This window comes from Rhamphochromis longiceps, linkage group LG22, assembly GCF_057381845.1.
Source record: "Rhamphochromis longiceps isolate RC_006_pf linkage group LG22, R_longiceps_female_GT1.1, whole genome shotgun sequence".
In the NCBI taxonomy this organism is placed as follows: domain Eukaryota; kingdom Metazoa; phylum Chordata; class Actinopteri; order Cichliformes; family Cichlidae; genus Rhamphochromis; species Rhamphochromis longiceps.
Genome location: NC_140577.1, coordinates 31,699,557 through 31,717,445, shown reverse-complemented (window position 1 = coordinate 31,717,445; position 17,889 = coordinate 31,699,557). Strand labels below are relative to the sequence as shown.

Genomic DNA, 17,889 nt, shown 5'->3' with positions numbered 1-17,889 from the left:
AGAAGCCGGACTTATCCAGTTTAAAAAAAAAACCTCGTTGACATTAAAAATATTTTTTGGCCTAAGAGGACAGCAGAAATTGCAACAAATATAACAATAGTTGTGTAAACATATTTTAAGTGCACAAAAGGGACCGGATTGGTTATAATGTAAGTACAATAACACAGAGTTATGCAGATACTTGAAAAACAGGTAATTTTAATTTTATATATAACCCCCTTTGTAGGAAAAATATTACATATAAGAAACACACGGAAAGTTTTTGGCAGGCGATGACTTTTTGACACAACACCGGGATTTCTGAGTGCACTGGAAGGCACCACAGGTCCATCCTCTCTCCCCATCAGCAGTCCGGTCAACATTTCTCCTGGAACACTTCGGGGAACTTCACCGACTCTCTGCACTTCAACACACCGACATGGATGCCCTCAAGTCTGCTGGAAGAGCTATTATCCGGAGCCCAAGTATGGCGAAACAGTCGTGGACTGCCAGCAAACACAGAAGTAAGAAATACTCGTTAAATTAGCCAAAGGAAAATAAAAAAAAACCATAAAAAATAAAAGGTAATACCTTCTTTTTTTTTTTTTTACCGTTAGCAACAAATTTAAAATTCCGCCTAGCCGCAGTTTACTTTGCCTGTACCCAATTTACCTTTTTTTTCTGTGACAAATAGTGATTAATTAAGACATTTATAGGTTAACTTGACCAAACTTTGGTTTCTGTTTCACAAACGACGTATTGTGCTGTCGGCTGTCACAGCGGGTGGTAAAGACGGAATTTGACATCTCTTTTTTTTCTTTAGCTTGAGCAGTTACGTCTCTTTTAGTTTGTCAAAGGAGGGTAAAGGTAAATAGTTTCTCCCGCTTAGTGTTTCTGTTCTGGGGAAACATACAGCGGTTTCTTCCTGCGGAGGATGAGTAACTGTTTGCAATGCGGTTTATCATGGTGCAGGAATTTTCCGGGAATTCAAGTTATTTTAAAATGAACCACAACAACAAAACTAATTAGAAGTTTTATTTCTAATTTGTGCCATTTCTCGTGGATTATTCACGTGTTTCAAGACTGATTTTTGTGTGTTTCTCACGGTCTTTTACTCAGGTGGGAATTACACCAACTACTTCTTTTGCTTTGTGTTTCGCTAACTAAAAAGGTATTTTTGGATTTCTTGATAATCCCACCTCCCTCTTTCCGCCAACCCTGCCAGAGGAAGTTCAGAGGTCATCGTCAGCACGAGATCTTATTATATTTATATTTCCCCCATTGTATGTTGCTGAAGAGCACTTTGCCAGGGCAGGAGCAGTCACATGCAGCAGCATTAACATAAAGCTCCTTTAAGAAGGAATTGGCACCCATTGTAGGACTCAAGGGCCACTTTGTAAGCTAAATCTCACTTGATCCTGCCTGTGAAGTTGTGGGGTGGGGGGAATGACCGTGTGGCTTCCAAAGCATGAAAAGTCCACAGCCTGTAACCAAGAGGACAAGCCAGGAATGCTGCGGGGCAAGTCTGTGCACTGCCCCTGTTGGCTTCAAGTCATACTGCTGCTCTTTTGTTTTCCTTTTTTCTTTTTAAATTCCAGAAAGGCTACTGTCACATCTGCAGAGACATTAGAGAGTGACAGGGTGGATAACATAAACACACTGCATTGTTGTGTGTAACCTTAGTTGCTCACCAGGGAAAAGGCAACGCCGCAGAAATTAGAGATGGACACTTCCATATTATGCCTGCACATTACTGCGTTAATGGATGAGGCTGAGATGTTAATCTTACATCTTCCCAGCTGTCAGTGGAGAGGTGATATCTGGCTGTATTACATCTGGCAGACACTTTCCACAGTGCGAGTTTCTTCTGCCTGAGTTGTTTGTATGTCTGTGGCAGCCGTTCCGACTGGAAGTGGGCTATTCTGATTGTTCGTGGAATTAATGGCTTCCTGTAAATGTGGCTACTGACCCACTTGTCGTAGAAGTAGAGTATTGAAGTTTGGTCATAGATTACCTGGCTGCAGGGCACGCATTCTTCACCAGCACTGACCCATATCATTCATGCTGGATTTTTAGGTCTGACGTTGCCTTCATCAGAATCGTCCTACATTTCCATGTACTCGGGGTAGGGATTACTTTGGGTCAGGTGAATGCAGTACAGGGCTCGAGCACCTGAGGACCCAGGCATCATTTCCATTAATGAGACTGTATTACAAACTGTACATAAAAAGATGGTCATAGTTACTGTGACTTCACCAGTTGGTTTTAGGATACTGGTAGTTCAGCTGCTGCCGTGATGTTTTTTTTGTTTTTGTTTTTTTTTATTATTATTCTATAGGCTAAAAGGGTGTCAATAGAGGAATTGATTAACTCAGCATGCATTGCGTTCTCGCTGTTGATTTTTGTTTTTAGGTACTCTATTATATTTGTTAACCTGTCATATGTCAATCACCAGTAACCTTCTCTGTCATTGGTACTCGCTTGCCTTTAGTACAGGGTGTATCAAAAAGAATGATCAGATTTCAGAGTGCCGATTGAAAGGCATGCTGTTAGAAAGAGCGGATTCGTGAGTTTCCCATGGATGCCAGTAGGTAGAGTAACAACAGCAGTGGCTGCAGTGACTCCAGACAGCTTGACTATCATCTGGACATGTGCCATGCATCCGGGGGACGCACCTTAAGTGCTTGCCGAACATTGTAAGTGTCGTATGTAAAACTTTATATTCAGCCATGTATTTTAAAATTTTAGGTTTCTGTGACCATTACTTTAAAAAAAAAAAAAAAGCTTTTTGTAATCGGATGATTCATTTAGATGAACCGTGTATAGAAAAGTTGTGATCCACCTATGTCACGTCACTTGTATGCCTCTTTGCATGTTCTGTTTTCTCACCATAAGTTTGTGTTGGGAGAAATACATTCATCTTATCTAGCTAAGACTTCATCTTCTCTGTTCTTTTGCCCTGGCTTAGACGGCCTATGCCAACAGTGTTAAGGGGACCCCCAAAGTTTATTTGTTTGTGTTGAAGACCCCTTTTTCCAGGATCCTCTCCAACAGGTGCCACTCTTTAGCTCTGACTAGTTTTCTCTGCAGCTGTATTTCTGTGGTTGCTCTAAACTGGCTGTAATGGACTTTTTGATGAATAAATATGACTTGTATTAAAATCATCCGGAACGCCATGAGGCTGAAGTTGGAGATTCAGCATGTGGCATTTGATGTGAATGCAACGGCGCTGATCAGTTGTGCTGCATTTCTTTTAGCGGTGATGTTTGCATTTAAAAATCCATGGCTCCTTTTTCCTTTACAATGTTACTGTCTGTCTTCCATGAAATCCCAAACTTCTATGGCAGGTTCTGCACCACATTTATGTAATTATTTAAATTTTATTATATTTTATTCTACTATGATATATTTAATGGCTAAACTTTACCCGTTAGCTGTTTAACTGTTATGTTGTTATCATTAAGGTAGTGGCTAGCGGCTATGGCTAGTAATAAAACAGTAACATTAATGCTAGAGCTGCACAGCCAGCGTCATCAGTCCTGCCTGTGACTAATGTTACTAGACTGTGTTATTTTAACAGGATAAACAATTTAATGGTCTGTAAAAAGAGTTAGGTTTCTCTTAAAGTCTCAAAATGAAGCTGAAAAAAGTCTGTCATCAACTAGATGGAAAACAGTAGCAACCTACTGTACCACTCTATTTGACCTGCAACGAACATATGGGAACGTCAGTAGAAGCACAACACTACAGCCTGAAAGTAATGTTGTTGTTTTGTTGTTGTTGTTTTTTTAAGCTACCTGACAATCTTAAAATATTTGTCATACACATTTACCTAAAAGTAATGATACTGTATTATTTTGCAATAGTTAGACAATTTAAAAATGCTCTCTTCGATGATGTTTTTTGTATTATACTACTTTTTTAATGTAAAATTTTAATTAAAAAAATATGTCTCATCAATTTATCACAGTTTTCCCCATTTATTTCAAAATGGTATTGCATATTTTCCCATGTATGAATTTTCGTGATGACAGTCTGCCAACCTGACCACTGCAGAACTGTGTTTGAGATATAAGCAACAATGGATGTTGAGCCAGTCAAACACTTCTGTTTGAAGTGACATCTTCTTGGGACAGTATCTCACCTGAATGCAGTTTTTCAGAATCTTGTTTAAAGTCAGGTTTAACATATGACAGCTTTACAGGCAGTAGCTGACTTTTAATTTTTTATTTTATTTTATTCATGTTCCACTTGACTGAAGTGGACAGAACCCGATTGGTCCATTTTGTCGAAAAAAGTTTAACGAACCACAGAGAAGGTTGATAGCCACCGCTGTGATGCCTGTTACCTCTCATAGAGGGTTTAGGTTTTGTTGAGCAAAGCTAATGCAAAGAAAGCCTTGCTATGTGGCTAAGTCTGCTTCATACACTCAACAGGCAACCCTGTTTGTTAATGTGAGCGTAGCCCACCAATCAGAAGGTTGTCCTTCACTGTGAGTTTATACACAAGAACCACTTCTACTCCACAGCACCCTCAGGATTGAAACTCTCTGTATAATATAAGTACTTAAATTAAAAGAATTATGTCGCACTTTTCATAGGTAAAAATCATAAAAAGTTTCACAATAAAACACAAATGTGTACAACCTATCATAACAGTGGAAAGCAAATATGTATTTATATATGTTATCATAATCCTGCTTGTGACCACTTAGCTGCTGTATGAAGAGCAGACTGCTGCTGTTGTATACAGGAAGCGTCTCCTTCTGATTTTACAATGTGATCCTCTCAAAATAAAATCAAATGAACATGCTTCTCCATAGCTGCCCTATTATGGGAGAAACAGTGTGTGACTATTTGAGCCAAATGTGTGTAACTGGTTTAGGAACTGGCCAATGTAACAGACAGGAAGCTGAACAAACTCATTAGGAGGGGTGTGTCCTCAATGTGTAGTGGGCTTCCCCCCCCCCTTTAACCATGAAGAAGCATTGCTTTTCTGAAAGCGATGAGAATGCAGTAGGACTAAAAATTTATCTCACCTTATTTTGTCTAGGTTTAAAGACCTTGCTTGGCACATCAGGTCTTTCACTGATAAACATTTCAGATGCATTCTGCCCCTAATTTACTCGACTTTGCATCTGCAGAGACTTCCAAATTGACACACTCTCACTAATGTGTTTACGTTTTCCCCACATTATTAGAATCCCAAACATAAACTCTGGTGAATTTGGGACTCTGTGCATAATAATTTGAGAGGCGTGCAGGCGTAGATCAGTGAAGGAGGGAGGAAAGTGAAAAGGCAGCAGAGGCTGAGAAAAAGATAATTTGGCACTGGAGGAGTCCAGAGTTGTAGGACCACAGTTGGTGGTTTCCCCAGTGATCCAGTGTTTGTTGTAGACACACAAATCAGCCAGGATGCAAATTGCCTGTCAGTTGGACCTTTCTGGATCAGCACCATTGTTGTCACAGTTTGCAACTAAGAGTTATTTTGCACTCTGACAAATTAAATGGCTACTCATCCATCAGTGTTGGATGTAATGGATATCTATAGAGCTGAAAACTGAGGCTTTGTCTTCCAATTTTTTCTCCTCTTTTTCTTATCTTTCTCACATTATACCAAGACACTTCCCCCAATACTACAGTGAGAAACCAGTAAGTGATTATTTGCCACATACGGGTGTGATGTTAGTAGCAGGTCACCTGGTTTTTCTTGTTCTCAGTTGACTCGTGCACACAGCTGTTTCCTTTGACGTATAACGGTTGCTGACCTTTTATCGTCAAAGCCTTCTGCATTCTTGGGCTGATTGGTGCCTGGTACAGTCTCTGCTGCTGGTGAAACAAACTGAAAACCAGAACAGGTTCTTTATTACAAGCTCAATATTAGCTCTCCAACACTGTCAGTGGAAAACATGCACTGAAACCTGCGTCAGTGAACCACTAAAAGGATCCATTTCTTCTTTGTGTAAATTAAATGTTTTGATGTCTAAAATGGAAAACATTAATATCTGCAGTTACTAGCATTACATTTGTTACGTTTTCCACTCACTATAATTTATTACTTAATGTAACACATTTATAGGAGGCAGTCGTGGATACTGAGAAAGGATTTTCTCAGTAATCAGTGTGTTGTAGACTTTTTGACCTGGTTACATTTCAACATAGGTTTCAAAGACTCTCTGATTCCACTTCTCTCATAAAATGAGCGAAACATGAAATGTTTACCAAAAGAGAAGCTGAACTTATTTGTTATGAAAATTAAATTTGTTTTCAGCTATTTCCAGGTGGCCTATTATGCTTTTGTATATTATTGTTTTCTGACAGTGATGGACGCTCATGTTAAATAGGGTCAGCCTTTGTACAAGCTCAGTTTTTCTTTCTACACTTAGCTCTGTGTGACGTAAAAGATTGGGAGCGTTCTTCATATGATCAGCTGCTTTACACATAGATTGAATAGGCCTCCTCTTGGCCACTCTTATAACAACCAATTGCGTCAGGAACGTTACAGAGTAGGCATGCTGAAAAGTAATAATAATCAATTTTTATTTGAAAGCGCCTTTCAAACTTTCACTTAACAATAGAATAAAATACATTAAAGAACAATGAATACGAAGAAAAATAAGAAAACAAAAGCACAAGGTAAAATAAATAAATAAACAAACAGTGTCTTCTGTCTGCTCTTGGAACGTCCTCTAGCCTGTGTTCCAGCTGTTTTGAGGCCTCAGAGGTGATGATTAAGTGATATTTTGACAGCGTGCCCTGACAGCTTTAGTTGCTTACACAAATCGACTTGACTTGATGGTGTTTGCTGGTATTGATGACTGAGGCTACCTGCCTCTGCCTTCAGCACCTTGGTATTGCTATCCCCCAGAGCCTTTGGGCAGCTGCTGAGAAGATGTTCCAAAGAGCCTCTTCCAGAGCAAAGGGTGCAGGAGGGTGTCTCACTCTTTCACCAAACTTCATGCACTGCCTGCACCAGGAACAGGACCCACTTTAAGTCTGCATGCATGATGTTTCCCCAGGTGATCCTGTACTGCAGGATACCTCCCATCTTGTTCATGCTCCTCGTTGCCAGAGCCCCAGTGTTCTGCCAATTTCCTCTTCCTCTACACCTGCTAGGATGTCTTCCTAGAGTCTGTGGTGTTCCTCCTTGAGTTTTGCTTTGTTGACGTGGGTCTGAAGTGGGAACTAGTTAACCCAAATTCACTCTACTTATCACCATGGTGCCCACCAGTGCCTTTTGTCTCAGGCGTGATTCTGCTTTCCCAACTTTGGATCTCTTGGCACTGTTAACATAAACTCCAGCTAATGATGCTCTGCAGTCCCTGTACTTAAACGCTTTGTTTGATTATTTTGTAGCCGATATTGTTACTATAAATAACGGCCTGATGATAACGATGATGATGATATCTGACGCTTTCACACGTGCTTTGGCTGTGTTAATATGAACACCTGTTTTTATAACAGTGTACATGTGACGGAAAATCACATTGAGTTTCCTTCTAAGACTTTAAGATCTTAAGATCTCTTGGTCCAGTTTGTGTAGTCTGCATTCAAAATGTATGTGTGTGAATATGTACCAGCATGACTGTGTGGTATGTACTACATCCCAGAGGAGGGAAAGGTTAGGAGGGTGAAGTTCTAGGTAATAATGGTGGATTGAGTTTTTTTCCCCCTTCCTTTACCCCCCCCCCCCCCCCCCCCTTTTTTTTTTTCCTCTGATGAAAGTGCAAACAGTATTACAGGTTCAGGGTCGGCCAGCGCCACACAAAACCTGATAAGAAATCACACAGAGGTAGAAGCTGTTCCTTCAGTAGTTACACTTTAAACAGTCTTTTTCAGGGAAATTTTAAAAATGGAGACAGTAATGCACTTTGAGAACGACACATGATTCATGCTGTTGGAGAGATCGCTGATGTTACCACGCTTTCCTCTTATCACAGCGTGTCACAGTGCATGTACAACTTGCTCCAAACTCTTCATGTTTTTTATTGTCGAGCCCTATAAGCTATTTGGAAGATGAAATATTTACTTTACGCCTCAGCACCTCTGACCTAGATACCCTGTTTTGCCTTTCCTCTTCAGCGAGGGAGCACATGAAGTGGGCCAACTCTAAGTTCAACACAGACTGTTTACATTTCTTCTGATTTGTGTTTTTCTCAAAGTCTTTGAATGTTGCACGAGCCTTATTTATTTTGGAACATGAACCCTGGGAAAAAGCAGATAAATATTTGATGTTTGCAACGCTTGATGTTTGACAAGAACGTCGTTACAGTTGATCAGAGTATCGGCCGCTCCCGCTCTTCTCCGCAGAGCTCCCAGAGAACTGGACAGACACGCGGGAGACAATCTTAGAGGGCATGACCTTTAATCTTCGACATCTTGGCATGACACTGGTGGACCAACCCAAAGGAGAGGAGCTGTCAGCAGCTGCTGTAAAGAGGATTGTTGCCACGGTCAGAGATCGCTCATTCACAGTTTACATTATCTCCACTTTTGACTGCTCTGCTTTGATTTCCTGCCAAAATCAACAACAGCAGTGTAAGAAAAACAATCCAGTGGCTTTTAAGACTACCACTTTAATTATTATCATTATTTTTTTCTTAAAATTGTTAAGCTCTCTTAAATTTCACAAACATACTGACATTAAGGCTTTCATCATGTCCTCACCACCGTCTGCATGTTTATAAACTCTGGATCAAATTTAGTTTAAAGCTGCTCTCTGTATCTTACTGTGCCTGTTTCCATACATCCTCGCACTAAATCCTGATAAATAGTAAATGTAGGGTTTTTTGAAAGTGTCTGGTGATTAATAATGTACAATGTTGTCTCTAGCGTACCACCGGAAATAGACATTGTAGAAGAGCTGAGTAGTATGTAAGCAGTGTGCGGACGTTTTGCATTTCGGTCATAAAACAATCATCAGTTTCCGCTGCGTTATTTTCCCCATGACAGGCTAAAGCCAGTGGGAAGAAACCTCAGAAGGTCACTCTTAAGGTTTCTCCTCAGGGAATTGTCCTACATGACAGCTCAACAAATAAACTCCTGGAAAACGTGTCCATATACAGGTATGTGTAGAATGACTGGTTTTGTAATTTTATTTCATCACTTAAGTAATTTGAAATAGATTCTCCTTGGTGGGTGTCATTGAAACCAAAAAGTCACATATGAAAGTCTCAGACGGGTTCCAGTGTCGGTACCGTGACCTAAAGGTCCAGTATAGGGGTGTGTACTAGGAGGCTGAGGGGTTGCCAGTGTTTACTCATTTTTAAAAAAATCAACATTGTATTAATCTTTGACAAAAACATACTAACACGGCAGGTCAATCCGTCTTCAACTGTTTTTTTTTTTTTTTTCTTTAGTCTTTCTGTGTAAATCTCATTCTTGCTTCTGGAAAGTTTGAGCGTATTTGTGCTGTCAAAAAAAAAAAGCGTTGGATCTCTGTACGCTGTTTGTCTAACCTGTTGTCTCTGGTCTGCAGGATATCCTACTGCACGGTGGATAAACTACACGATAAAGTCTTTGCTTATATCGCACAAAACACCCTGAATGGAACCCTGGAGTGCAACGCCTACCTCTGCTCAAAGAGGAAAGTGGTGAGTTTAGAGCACGTACACTACCAGTCATCTGAAATGGTTTTCCAACAGTCTTGAAGGATTTGCCAGAGATGCTGAGCACTTGTTGGCCCCTTTGCCATCACTCTGCGCTCCATCTCATCCCAAACCATCTCAACTGGGTTTAGGTCAGGTGACCGTGGAGGCCATCTGGTGCAGCACTCCATCACTCTCCTTCTTGGTTAAATAGACCTTACTCAGCCTGGAGGTGTGTTTGGGGTCATTGTCCTGTTGAAAGATAAGTGGTGGTCCAACTCAGCGCAAACTGGATGGGATGGCATGGATGCTGTGGTAGCCATGCTGCTTCAGTGTGCCTTCAATTTTGAATAAATCCCACAACACTGTCAGCAGCAAAGCACCCCCACACCATCACACCTCCTCCTCCATGTTTCATGGTGGGAACCTTTCATGTAGAGATCATCCATTCACCTTTTCTGCTTTGCACAAAGACACTGCAGGTGGAACCAAAGATCTCAAATTTGGACTCATCAGACAAAAGCACAGATTTCCACTGGTCTAATGTCCACTCCTTGTGTTTCTTGGACCAAACAAATCTCCTCTGCTTGTTGCTTTTCCTTAGTCGTGGTTTCTTAGTAGCTATTTGAACACAAAGGCCTGATTTGTGCAGTCTTCTCTGAGCAGTTGATGTAGAGATGTGTCTGCTGCTGGATCTTTGTGTGGCATTTATCTGGGCCCTAATCTGAGTGGCTGTTAACTTGTGATTTCTGAGGCTGGTGACTCAGATAAATTTATTCTGGGCTGGGCGGTCATCATGTGAACTAGTTTCATTGTCGTGCTTGGTTGATGATTTTTGCGACTGCACACATTGAAAGTTTTAGCAATATTCCAGGCTGACTGACCTTCAGTGCTTAAAGTAATGATGGACTTTCACTTCTCTAGCTGATTGGTTCCCAACCCCATAAAGAAGGCAAGAAATTCCACAAATGAACCCTGACATGGCACACCTGTGAGGTGAAAACCATTTCAGGTGACTACATCATGAAGGCCAAATGTTTGCACCGTCAACAAAGCGAAGGGTGGCTGCTTCGAGGACTCTAAAATAAAAGACATGTTTAAAGTTATTTATATTTTTTTTTTCTTTGCTACATGATACCATATATGTGGCTTCATATATTTGATGTCTTCAGTTTGCATCTAAAATGGAGAAAGTAGTAAAAATTAAGAAAAGACATTAAATGAGAAGGTGTGTCCAAACTTTTTAACTTTTCAGTTTAAATTCAAAGTTTCTCAATAACTCAAATATTTAGCATATCTTCCTCTGTGGCTGTGGGGGATCATTACCTTCCTGATGATGTAATGACCCACATTCAGCCGTCATTCGTCCTGTAACTGGCTCTCTCGAGTGTCTTGCTGTCACCATAGCTCTTCCTCTTCATCCCGAAGAGGAAATCCTAGAAGTTAAGCTCCTGTCGTCTTCCTGTCTTTTCCTTGGTGTTGAAAACAGAAGGGCACTTTTCCTCTCATCTTACTTGCTTCCTCACTCCGCTCTTTTTTTTCTCCCAGGATAACATGAGAATACTCTGCTTCCTTAATATGTGCTCCTCTATCTACCAGTGGGGTTCTGAAGAGATTTGGGATGACCTCTCTGTGTCCTCTACTCAATGAGAGGAGTGCTTCAAGACTCATAGTTCAAAATAATACCTTTTTTAAAAAAATGACATGACAATGACATAAAGTTGGAAAAAAACTGCTGGTCTTAAACTAAAAAAGATAATAATAAAGAGAAGTATATGAGGACCACTTTAAAAAACCAACTAAAGCAGGGAAATTAAAGTGAAAGCGAGCTTATGAGGTTAATAATGTGCTGAACAAAGACACATTTTTGTAGTTTTTCCTCTATACATTGTTTGATTTTTAAAAGAAATAATCAAAATATGATTGAAGTAAAGTGTGATTGAAGTGCAGACTGTCACCTTTTCAGGGGTTTAATAAAAGTTTCCATTAACGGCTCAGCAGTTGCAGCCATTTTTATTCAGTCCCCCATTTCCAGAGGCTTAAAAGTAATTGGACAGTTGATTGTCATGCAGTTAAACCCCTTGAATTTAAGCTGAAAGTCTGCAATTCAATCAAATAATAATTAATTATTTGACTTAAAGCCCCAAAGTGACCTTTTTTCTTTTATGTGACAGTGATGACGGACTGTGGACAGAGATCAAGAGCTATCCTTTTTTGTACTCACATCTTTCAGTCATATAAATATAAAGCATTACTGTTGAATGGCAACATTTTATAACCATTTTTACAGCTGTCCATGTTATAAATATAACTTTGTTACCTGAGATAAAGCATTTAGTGTTGTAAACTACATGTTCTATCTTGATGGTCATGCAAAGTTTTCTTGGACTGTCAACAGCAGTCAGAGAAGCAGACTTCTTTAAGTTAGTGCTCTGTTTTTCATCCTCTGTTTGTGTCTTTTTCTCCTGTCCTCCAGGCTCAGGCTGTGGCGCTAACAGTAGCCCAGGCCTTCACAGTAGCTTTCGAGCTCTGGCAGGTGTCCAAAGAAGGTAGGCATCGCACACTTCTCCATTCAAGTCCTGGAAATGACACGCGTATAGGCACCGTCTGTGGAGGGGTTGTTTTTATCAAGAGACTGTCTGTGTTTGTCCTTGTTTCACCAAATATGTTGATATGTGCTGTAAACAGGTCCTGACCTGCTTGTGTTGTTTCCTCTTATCTGATTTTTAGAGAAAGGGAAGAGAGCAAAGTCTGGGTCCGCTGGAGAGGCTAGCAGCAGTTCTCATTCAGAGAGATCGAACAGCTTTGGGAGTTTGAAAGGGACAGGTAAAAAAAAAAAACAAGATGCAAAGCATAAAGGAGCTGTAGCCACATGAGGTCATTTGTGTTATGTAGTCATTCACAAATGGTGTCAAAAACCAAAAAAGGAACTTGGCAAAGTTGTTTTCTTTATCTTTTTTGGTTGCAAAATGAAAGCATAAAATTTCATCTAGTAATTTATAGAAATGGCACGATACCACTTTTTTATGTCCGATACCGATATCATAAATTTGGATATGTGCCGATACCGATATGAATCCGATATAGTGTTTTTTAATCAATAAAACAGTTTTTTTAATATCTTGCTGCATTTTGTATAAGTTCATACTCAAGTTTAAATAAACAACAACACTAAAGCTATTCTGTTATACCTGTATGTAAAAAAAAAAAAAAAAAAAAAAAAAAAAAATACACTGCACCCAAAATATTTCATAGTTCAGTAATACTGATCAATCTAATAAACTTAAACCTGCTCCATCCTCCCTATTCTGGTATTTTAAAGAGTACTTAGCAGAAATCTTAAGCAACCTAACTAATAGGGTTGCAAACTCCCAGCAAAAAAAAAAAATAGGGAACCACCCCCCAACCTCCACCTCATGATGCTTAATCGACGTAATCAACTTTAATTTGATGCAGTGTGAAAAAAAAAAATGCACAGAAAGAAATTATTTTTGAAAAATAATTAAATAGATTCAACATCTTCCTTCAACAGAACTGCAGACTGCACAGATGGTATCTTCCCAAAGGAAAAAGTAATATAGCTTACTAGGGTATATTAGACTTAACAGTTATTATATACAGTAATGGACTTTGGGTGTAAGATTCAGATAATTATTGATTAAAAGCCAGACATTTTAAATGAGAATAAGAAAGAAAAGTATGTCTTTGTGCCCCCTCTTCCCTGTTCATGCCCTATCGGCCCCCCTGGCTAAACTTTGCTAGATCCGCCCCTGGACAGTTACCAGCCGTCAGCTGCGTAGAAAAAGATCCTGGTGTAGAAAGTAATATTAAATAAATTCTAACAACAGCTTATCAAGCTTAAACGTGCTGCTGTTGTTCAGCCGCTGGTTTCCTCTTTCTGGCGCGAAGTGGGCAATAAACAAACAAGAGGTGCTTTTTTTTTATATTTAATGGATCGGATTACATTTTTTTTTTTTTTTTATTTCTCTCCGATATCCGATCCAGTAATTTACGTCAGTATCGGACCGATACGGATACGTAATATCGGATCGGTCCATCTCCAGTAATTTATATTTATTATATTTATTACTGATGCTCATGTGGAAAACAGACTTCAGGCAGTATTAAAACTTTAGACCCTCCTACTGTTCGTACACAGAGATCTGAGGGATCCACTATTTTCTGAAGCTTGATTGGTCAGTAGGTGATTTCATACTTGTTGATCTCTAATGTGAGAGCAGGGTAGGTTTGCAGCATAAGTTACCATAGCGATGTCCAGGTAACCCAGTTTCCTAGATAAGACAAAATTCTGCTTTGTAGCACAGGCCTCTGGTCGTTTTTTATAATCTCACTGACATGTGGTGCTCATCATTTTATCCAGTTTGTAAAATTCTTAAATTTCCCCACAGAATTTCATTGTGGGTGTTAAAGAAACACCCTCTATGCTCACAACAAACTTTACGAGGGGCTTTGGCCCCGTGTTTGTACTTTCAGGCAGCACATACAGGTGATTGGTCCAGTTTGTGAGCACAAGCCATGTTGTGTGGCCTAAAGTTTTCAGCTTTAGTTCTACGTACTGTTCACAGAACGTGATCAGCTGGGAAATAAACCTCCATGGCACATCTGCCTTTTTTGTTTTTCACAGTAGAGGGTATGTGGTGCTTCAGGCTTTTATTCGTCAGCCCTTACTGGTTAAAATAATTATTTTACGCCTGTAGTCCCATGGTCAAAGAGTTATATTCCCGCAGACACACAGGCTTAATAGACGTCTGGCCTCTCTGTTCCTGTGAGAATGTAATCCTTGCTTTTGAAACTGGAGGTTTGTGACGTTGGCATTTAGCCTTTCACAGATATTACATGGCTCAATGCAGCACAGTTTGTGAAACAATTTATTGTAACCAATTTCAACTAAAATCTAACTAACTGTGAAACCAATTTATTCATGGCTATAGACATAAAAGGACATGGAAAACCTTTGCATGCTTTAACATTATATTGCCACAGAGATGCAGAAACAGACATGGCACGATGGTCTGCCCCATCATCATTTTTAACTGCTCCCTCTTGTCACTTCATCCTGGTGTGGAGGCTGCACTGTGTCTTGCTCTGATCTGTTATTATAACACCAATCAGTTGTCATTCCATCTCTTTTCTATTAGATGTGGCTACAGATATGTTGTTGGATTTGGAGAAGAGTGTGAATGTGGCAGTGGAGACCAATGGAAACATCGGAGAGGATCAGCTGGATAACCACAGACAGACCTCCGAGTCCAACAACAATCCTGCCTGGGTGAGTCCGTCCTCTCGCTTTGTCTGTGTTGACTGTGAATCTCTTACAAATGACCCTTTCTTTCATACTCCGATGTTGACCATCCTCAGTTTGAGAGTTGGATTTTTCCCGACTCAGTTTGGATCTCCAGCTTTTGGAAAGATTTGCTTTAAATTTCCCCTGTTTGTGCCAGCACCACACACATATTACATGCTTTTCCCTGAGTTAATGTTAAGGACTGATTGCTTTTCTTGCAGAAAATAGAAGATGGTTTGGATGAAGCCTTCTCCAGGTGAGATATTTGATTCTAAAGTCTTAAAATAATCTGAAATTAATCCTAGGTGATTTTCTTTGATCCCTGTTCCCAATAAAACATCCCCAAAACACAAAATCTGCCTCTACCTCTGTACTGTAGTTCCTACTTGTACTGCTTGGCTCTATGTCGCCACTTACTGGTGATTTCAGTGTACTGCAGACCGCAAACCCTCCGTTCTCTGACAATATAAAAATATAAATGAAGGGATAATCTCAGTAGAGGTTTGACAGTTGGTGAGAAATGATTTCATAGCTGAACTTTAAATTGTCCTCAATCTGCTGTGTGTTTGTGTCTCCAGCTGTGCTCTGGATAGCTATGGTTCATTTCCAGGTAAAGTTGAGCAATTGTTATCACAAGCCTTACATAGAGTGGTAGTCCCAGTTACTAACCTGACATCAGTCCATTTCATTCAATCACCTCCAAACCTGAAAACCCAGATTACAGGTCAGAGACGCGAGTCACTCGGGGTAACACAACCTCCTCCGTCTTTTATTTCCTGTCAGATGCCTTTGTTGTCGATGGATTTTGTGTTTGATTCGATGTATTGAATTTCAGTCAAAATGAAAAATGTTATTATCTCAACCCATTTCATCATCACCACAAACATGACTGTGTCTGTCTGATAACCCTCCTCTGTGATGTGTAGTGTGTGTTTTGGCTGAAGCGGTGGGGATGGTGCGACTCCACTCCACACAGCGGGGCTTTTGTCCAGCAGTTCCCGTGTCTGAAAGTGGAGCAGTGGGTCACTTGAACTCATTTACGGATCAACACCGTTTATCCCGCAGCTCAAATGAAGTGAATGTGAAGTAATCCCACTGACCTCTACCCAGACTCTGCAGACATTGTTATCCCAGAGAGAAAGGGATGTTTCAGACATATCGGAGCAGACTGAGGGTGTAGTTACATAAACGAGTCTGAGAGGCTGAGCTGCAGTGAATTAAAATCAGCAGAAAACTGAATGCTGGGAGTCGAAACAGCTCTGCTTGCTATTAAGCCCTGAGGGTCGAGAGGATAAGAGTAGGAAACAGAATGACGGCTAGTTTTTACTGTTTACATGAGCTGCTGATGCCTTCTTGGTTCTTCTATTTTATTTCACTTCATTCTGATGGAGGTTGAAGGGAATTTCCTTCTTTTTCTGCCTCAATATGGAAATATCAGTTTACTTTTAATCCCAGCTCTGTTCAATCTAATTCCAGTTTCCAGGCAGAGGTTTTGTTTTTGCTTGGTTGAGACCATATTCAGCGCAACTCTGTCAACAATCAGGGCTGTGTTGAACTCATTGGTCCCATTTTAAAGAGACCAAAAGCAGTGATGAATTGAGCTGTTTCCAAATGTTTTAGTGGATTTGTTCAGGATTATTTTGTCTTTTGTAACCAAAAGCTGCTGTTTTTTAATTTTTTTTTTTTTAAAAAGCTCTTTATTTGAGTATTAAGAAACAGACCTGTACATTACTGGTTTTGGTCTTTTCATGGGATTGGTTCACACCAAAATAGAAGAATTTCTGCTTGCTTGCATTCTTTTAAAGGGGAGCTGTTGTTGACGGTTGACGGTTGTTTCTCTTTCCCTCAGACTGGCAGTGTCACGTACTAACCCCCAGGTCCTGGACATTGGGGTGACCCCCCAAGATTGGCTCATTGAACCAGACTGGGATGGCACCAATGGAAACACTCCCAACACTGTCAGCCCATTTGAAGATGACTTCTTGGCCTTCTGACCAGAGTCAACGACTAAGAGGGGGAGGGGTGGTGGTGTCTTCCTATGAATTAACCAGATATCAGTGTGTATTTAAGATGAGTTTACTGTACATCTGCAAGGGAATGAAGGGTTGTGAGCTCAGAGATGAAGTTTGCCCTCTCCACCTTGTTGTACTCTTCACATGAGCAGTTCTTCCTCTTTCTTTGTGGAAACAGCACAGGCCGCTGCCCCTGTGCACCAAAGCAATAACAGCCTTTAATGTTACCCCATCTCCTCCCATATTACACTGCACAGCGTTACTACTAACTTATGTTCTTCTGTCAGCACTTGTTCTCCTTTGTTTACTTTGTTTTCTTGTTTCTCTTGTTTCTCCCTAATCAGTGTTTTTTTTTTTTGTATGTGTTTAGTTCTAATTTATAGTTGAATAATTATTTTTTATGAATAAAGTAAGTATTTATTCTGACTGATATACAGACAGTAACACCGGGCCTTAATAACAGCAGGACAATCAGCTATTCTCTAAGTGAAATCTGCTTTGGTTGCAAAAAATTACAGTTGTTTAATGTTTATAATCTTGTTGCACTTGTATTTATATGAAATCTCCCAGCGACTCATTTACAACACGCTGTAAGCTTTGCTGTTTCAGTGCAGCAGTGTAACAGTGCTGAATGTAGCCCAGGTATGTTCACAGTCTATTGTGGCCATTTCATTTTGCTGGAAATATTCCAGTGTTGTATAGAAATAAAATGTAATCATGAATATATAATTTTTATAGCAGTGTTTTGGTCTGTATTCATCTAAGTTTAAGATTACACTAGTTAGAATCATCAGAAGAAATGGAAGACATATAATATTGATATAGATATCTTTATTTAGTTATTTTTTTTGAAAGATTTCCACATTGAACATTTCCATATTGTTATTGCTGCACTTCACAGGTTAGACTCTTTATTTTTCTCATGCTGGTTCAGCTCCTCAGCTTAGACACCTTTGGATAGTCCTTTCCCCTTTTTAAGCCCACTGTCTTTCCATTGGCTACTCATC

The 17,889-nt window shown here is 39.9% G+C and overlaps 1 protein-coding gene across 2 annotated transcripts; it reads left to right on the top strand.

Moving 5' to 3' along the window:
- The first annotated feature begins 334 nt into the window (after window positions 1–334).
- Window positions 335–17,620, top strand: ldlrap1a (low density lipoprotein receptor adaptor protein 1a). Of its 2 annotated transcripts, XM_085396002.1 has the most exons (10): window positions 335–503; window positions 8,289–8,431; window positions 8,931–9,043; window positions 9,457–9,571; window positions 12,042–12,114; window positions 12,296–12,391; window positions 14,725–14,855; window positions 15,092–15,126; window positions 15,449–15,480; window positions 16,720–17,620. In XM_085396002.1, the coding sequence occupies exons 1-10, from the start codon at window positions 419–421 to the stop codon at window positions 16,764–16,766; spliced, it is 870 nt and encodes a 289-aa protein (XP_085252128.1). In that variant the 5' UTR covers window positions 335–418; the 3' UTR covers window positions 16,767–17,620. The 2 variants fall into 2 exon arrangements, with proteins under 2 accessions (XP_085252128.1, XP_085252127.1); XM_085396001.1 differs by lacking the exon at window positions 15,449–15,480 and having other exon boundaries at window positions 341–503; window positions 16,720–17,618.
- The last annotated feature ends 269 nt before the right edge of the window (window positions 17,621–17,889 follow it).